Source organism: Austrofundulus limnaeus, unplaced genomic scaffold, assembly GCF_001266775.1.
Source record: "Austrofundulus limnaeus strain Quisiro unplaced genomic scaffold, Austrofundulus_limnaeus-1.0 Scaffold45, whole genome shotgun sequence".
In the NCBI taxonomy this organism is placed as follows: domain Eukaryota; kingdom Metazoa; phylum Chordata; class Actinopteri; order Cyprinodontiformes; family Rivulidae; genus Austrofundulus; species Austrofundulus limnaeus.
Genome location: NW_013952447.1, coordinates 1,841,607 through 1,847,928, shown reverse-complemented (window position 1 = coordinate 1,847,928; position 6,322 = coordinate 1,841,607). Strand labels below are relative to the sequence as shown.

Genomic DNA, 6,322 nt, shown 5'->3' with positions numbered 1-6,322 from the left:
CCAGTTCCCAGATAAGCTCACAGCTTTCAACGAGGGAGGAACCAGAGAAAACTCCTCAGAGGGTTTCACAGGGGTTGGAACCTGAACATAGGTAAGAGCACAAAAATACACAAAGGTAAATATTCAGAATGTTACKGGAGGGTAACATGGGCTGTCATACACAGTACCGGAGGTGACTGAATATTCCAGCATCGGATGGATCTCAGCCAGCAGCTTAAATGGTGTCAGAGTCTCATCAGCAGAACACTGTGCAGGTGAGTCCATCCCAGTCTCCGCCCACATGCCAATCTGCAATCAATTAGAAGGAAAACAACCACAACCTCTACAACTATTAAATTGGTCATTGGCAATTTTAATAGTTGACATAATCATGGCTAGTCGACTATGCCCTAGACTTAAACTATGGTGCCTCTTTGTTCTAAAACACTTGCTATTCCTACACATTCTCACTCCCAAGTCGTCACATATTGACGCTTTTCCAAASGTTCCCKCTGCGTCTTATTTTGACGCGCAGGGTACCYCCCTCGCGTCAGTCCTTGACGCCCGCGGATTTTCCGGGTTTCGCCACCAGGGGTCTTTGGGTCGGGGGTCTGAGGTTAACATGACGGATCAGGATTAATGGTTAAATTTTGGTACTGGGATCAGGGGTAGGATGTCCATGGTGAATATTTGGTCATTTTACGCTTTAGAACATGTTGACGTGAATTCCGTACATTTTCTAAAAATGGTTAATTTTAGGTACTACGGTCAGGGACATGATGTCTAAAGTGAAYAAAGGCAATTTCAGGCTTTGGAACGGTCGTTTTCGGACATTTTATACACTTTCTGAAAATATGACAACAGACTTCGCCCCATCTCGTCAGTAACTGACGTGACGGGGGTACCCTGCGCGTCAACAACGGACGTACAGGGAACCTTGCCAACGCGTCAATATGTGACGACTTGGGAGTGAGAATGGGTTGGCTATTCTCCCAACCAAAACGTTTGGTTGCAAAAGAAATAATTGACTGTTCCGTGACTCTCACCTCGATTATTGTAAAATGCCTGGAAAAGCTGGTTTTGGTTCACATCAAGGACTCAGTTGTCTTGAGGAAAAACATGGCAACGTCTGATGCAATGTCAGCTATCACCCACCCTGCTCTAATTTACCTGGACTTCTGGGACTCATTAGTCAAACTATTTTTTTTATTTTTTGTCTGTATTCCTCCCACAGACACCAGTCAACAAATTGCTGTTGCTGGGACTGAACCTCTCAATGTGCAACTGGATTATAGACTTCTTGATAGTCAGAGCACAGTCAGTGATGATCAGAGGTGTCTTGTCCTCTAGCATTGTTCTCAACGCATGCTCCCTATGGATGTGCCCTAAGCCCCTTCCTTTTACACATGTGGTTGTGTAGTTTCCAGAAGACACAGCTGTTGTTAGATTGACTGTCAACACAATGAGTTTATGTACAAGAGGGAGGTAGAGTACCTTGTTGATTAACCCTAGAAAAATCCAAAGGCAAAACAAATGCATTAACACATCTCCTACCCTCATCACTGGAGGAGAACCTGACTTGGTGCAGGTGCTATCAGTGGGTTTATCCTCTGCAGGGTCCTGACAGCCACCACAGACACAGTAAAGGACAGCCCCCCTGATGCGACATCAAACTTGGTGTGCTGAGAAGAACGCTGGCGTAGATGCTATTCAGAGCATCAGGCAATGATGGATTTTTGAGGGAATCAGCATCCTTCCTTCCTTATATTTGTTGTGATGCTCTTTATGCACTTACACATGCTTTAAGGGTCATTGGTAATGAAATGACTTTGTATCCTCTCAGGTCATCATCCTTACATATATTTAATAAAAAGTGTAGAAGTTTGAAGTGAAAGCATATGAATTACACAATATTTTGTGTCAAATAATGTGGTGTTGTGATATGCAAAATTTAGTCTTTTTGTTTTGAATTATTGAGTTCCTCCAAAAGTAACAATCTATGTCAAGTTTTTGAAATATAAGCATAGATTTTTCCTTTTTGATGAGAGCAAAATGTATTCAGAAACTTATTATTTTCAACAAAAAGGATACTGTTTTACGATGAAAAGTCACACTGTGATGACAGCTCTGCCTGCTATCATCTGCGAAAGGCTGCTAATCTGCAGGGAGGTTGGATAATGTAATCAAAGTGTCATAAAAGCACAACAGAAAGAGACGCACGTTTGTCAAAACTCTCGTAAAAAGTTTTTTTAAGACTCTGTTTCCACTCTGAGTGGATGAGCCTAAAAATAGTTTCACTCTGTCTCAGTCACTCAGCTAAGTGCTTTCTGGTCCAAATGTGCACAAAATCAAGGAGACAAAAAAAAAACCTTCTCAACTTTTTAACACATGTAAAGATGAAGTCTTATTACAAATGATGTCTTTTTTGTGTTTTTAAATTTTGTCTCTAAGTAAAAATGAGATTGAAAGGATTTTGATGAATGTCCACTTCACATTTGTCATTGTGTTTAAGCTTTCCTGTCTTCACGTCACAGAGATAATTTAAGACTTTTGTGGGAAAAAGAAAAATGCTAAAACAGAAAAGGTGACTTTTAGTTGCTGTGAAGAAGCTCCAGACGTTGGGTGGGAGAGACCATAAAAAACCTACTGCGAGTGTCAAAATCATTTTAACGGCCTTCCATTCTGTTCAGGTGGAGACAATTGGTGATGCCTATTGTGTCGCTGGTGGCTTGCACAAGGAGAGCGAGACCCACGCTGTCCAAATTGCACTCATGGCTATAAAGATGATGGAGCTTTCAGACGAATGCATGACGCCAACAGGGGAACCAATACAGGTGAGGGTCGAGCACCAATCTCTGTCATTATGCTTATTAAATCTGATTATGCAGCTTCCAGGAATTAGGTGAGTTTTCACAATAAGAGTTTTCTAAAAAAAAAAACAGCCAGAAAAACAAAGGATTACTGGACAAGACATCATTTATTAACAAAAACTCTTGTTTTCTGGAGGCCAAATCTCTTTTCCTGGTGTTAGCCCTAACTCTCCTCCTTGTTCAGATAATTCGAAGTGTCTTTCTAAACAAAAGTTATGAATAAGTAGTATATTTGAATGATCTTAGTTTGGATAAACAGACTTTAATTCTTATGTGGATAGCTAGCAGCTGGTCTAACTGAATGTAACTAATGTGTCCATATTTTTGCCTAGGAAAAAAAATCACATCAAATATCTTCAGTAGCCTTGTTCAGTTAATTCAAATTTCTCAGCTCCAGTGTGGTTTCTAACAAGCACAGACCAGGATGCCTCTGGACATAATTGAACTTGTCACAATCAATCACAGCAACCAAATGTGTGAACACTGTGCATCAATAGTGCTCCTCTCTGCAGCTCCACTGGATCAAGTACCCCTCATTAGAAATAAACAGTTGTGACTGGCCTGGGACAGACTAGACCTTTTGGAGTTGTTTGCGTAAATAAAACAAAACAAAAAAAAGTTCTCACAATCCTCTTCTTCCCAGGCTATATTTTGAGGAGAAAAGCCTTTTAAATGCCATCAAGGACGTTTCACTACTGGCTGCTATGAGCCTCCCTGAATCCCACTTGAAATACCAAAAAACTATTTTTTTCAAATCCTAGCTTTATCTGATGAAAACACATAAAAATAGGCATAAACAGCTTTCGAAAAAGATCTAGTGCCTTGTTGATCCTAACCTTGGTCTTTTGCAAGGACATGACCCTGAACATACAACCAGATCTTTATTATAGCTCCCCAGAGGCCTGATTCGAGCATCGGTTTGAGTTGAACTGGATGCCAATGAAGTTATTAACTGCAGCTGAGAGATCCAAAGAGCTGTTTCCATTCAGTGTTGCAATTTAATGGCTTCTGTATTCAGAAATGTCAGATCTAATTTTATTATTGTCCACCACCATGAAATGGTAGTCAGTCATGTAAATGCCAATGTGTGAGTGTTTGTTTCAGATTGTCTCTTAGCAAATATACATCGTAAATCAGTGGTCAGAATTTAATTACATTTTCAGAAAATAATCATTAGATATATATCTACAATTGTTTTACTTGTATAGTCAACCCAATTCAAGATGGCTGCCACAGCTATACTAGTAGCAAACACAAAAATGGCTATGTATCAGCCGATTTTATAGATATCAAGCTGAAATTTGGTGTGGATGTAGAAATGAATCATCCCCAACACATATGTTTTGCACTAACTCAGAGGTTCTCAAACTGGGGTCCCAGACCCCCCGGGGTCCGCAAGAGGTATCTTGAGGGCCCTCAAAAAATTTCACTAAATTGAATTGTTAATTTGTTTTTTATTTTTTAAATGCACGGGGAATAAAACAAACATAATAAACTAAATAAAAAATATGTTCCCATGGCATTTAGGGGTTGAAATGACAGTATTTTTTCTTGCAAATTATCTTTTAAAAACAGCATGGGGTTTACGAGGGGGTCCCTGGAATTTTTTTGCCCTTGTAAGGGGTCCTCAGACCCAAAACCTTTGAGATCCCCTGCAACTGATCATGTAAGATTTTTGTTTTGTTTGAAGAATATTTCATATTCCAATAGATGGGTGTCCTGGATCTGTGACTGATTAACTTTTGAAGTTTGCCTGGTCCAAGATGACCACAGCAAATCAACCTTTGCAAAGAAAAAAATGTCTCTGAGTCACAAATTTGTACAAATATTTAGCTACAATTTGGTTTGGTAGTAGTTGACAGTCATCCTCATCACATACTTTGAATACTGACAGATCACATGGAGTCTTTATTTCAGACTTGACATGCAAAATGGCAGGGAGAGTTTTATTGCAGTTTTGTTCTTGCACAAACCCTGTAAAGATTAAAAAGAAAAAAAAAAAAGAAAAAAAATAAAATGTACAAGTTCAACATAATTTTTTTATTTAAAATTCATATAAATGAAACATCTGTTGTACTTTATAAACACAATTCCTGATAAGTATAGTTAAGTAAATATGTGTATATTGTTTTATTTTCCAGATGCGCATTGGCCTCCACAGTGGGTCAGTACTGGCAGGTGTAGTTGGAGTCATGATGCCACGCTACTGCCTTTTTGGGAACAATGTTACACTGGCGAACAAGTTTGAGTCTTGCAGCCAACCCAGAAAAATCAACATMAGCCCAACAACCCACAGGTGACCACATCATCCTCACAGCAAAACAATCCTGTCTAATCTGTTTCTAGGAAGTTGCTATACAAGAAGCAGAAAAAAAGGTTCTCCTGACAGAAAACATAGCATTTTAGAAGGGAACTGTGTCTTCTCTCATGTCAAATAATTGGCCACATTGTTTTTAAGATTCATGCTTTATTTGCGCATTCTTTCGTCCCAGGTTGCTGAGAGGTCGCCCAGAGTTTGTCTTTGTTCCCAGGAGCAGACAGGAGCTTCCGCCCAACTTCCCAGAAGACATCCCTGGTGTTTGTTACTTTTTGGAAGCGGCCTTCAAAACTTCAAAACCTTCTAAGAAATGAAGCCAAACTGCCACGAGTCCAGAAAATGTTCGATATGAGAAAAAAAAAAGTCAAGGAATTACAGCGCAACTAAAATACATTCTGTGATTTTATTGGAGTTGTTTCATTGTCAAAACTCTCACAGCAGCTGCTTACAAAGATGTCAGTTTGTTGTCAGACATGTTGTCTCTGTATTATTATCTATTTGTACAGTTGTGGTAGAAAGAAACACACTTCATTTTCTTCCAGAATGAGTCATCTCTGCAATTTAATATATTTGTGCTTTCATGTCTTGCTTCCACCACAGAGATGCAGATTGTCACGGAAAGACTTTAGGACTGTTTTGTTCTTTTTAACAAAGAGGTGCAAAATACATAAAAACACAGTAATTGTTGCCAAAAATAAAATAAAATAAACCTAAAAAARGCAATTTTTTTTTAGAAAAAKAACTATTGTCCTACACAGTGAGATTGTTACTGTATTTTTGTTACATGACATAGTTATATTTGTTATAAAAAATACATTTTGGATGTGATGTAGCTCAACAAATAGTGCTCTGTAATRATGTGTAAATTTATGCATACACAGACTTGCTGAAGCACCTTGCCTCGATGGTAGAAAAGCAATCAAATAAATACAAAAAATCAAAAGCATACAAACTGATAAAAAAAGCTACTCTAAGATGTGACATCAAACAATTAAATCAACGCAGAGCAGATTCAGGTGCCTTATGGGAAATCATAGATGTGCCAACAAGTGAAAAGGTCTGTTTTCAGTAGTTGTTCTTGTTTAATAATATTATCATTATTGTTATTATTGTTATTATTGTTATTATTGTTATTATTATTATTATTATTATTATT

At 38.4% G+C, this 6,322-nt stretch overlaps 1 protein-coding gene across 1 annotated transcript; it reads left to right on the top strand.

Annotated features, from left to right (window-relative positions):
* Positions 1–6,110, top strand: LOC106517184 (guanylate cyclase soluble subunit alpha-3; the record flags this gene model as incomplete). Its single annotated transcript, XM_014007904.1, is given in 5 exon segments — positions 1–91; positions 165–254; positions 2,670–2,813; positions 4,991–5,145; positions 5,342–6,110. Coding segments are annotated over 4 exon segments (474 nt in total). The 3' UTR covers positions 5,481–6,110.
* Between the last annotated feature and the right edge of the window lie 212 nt (positions 6,111–6,322).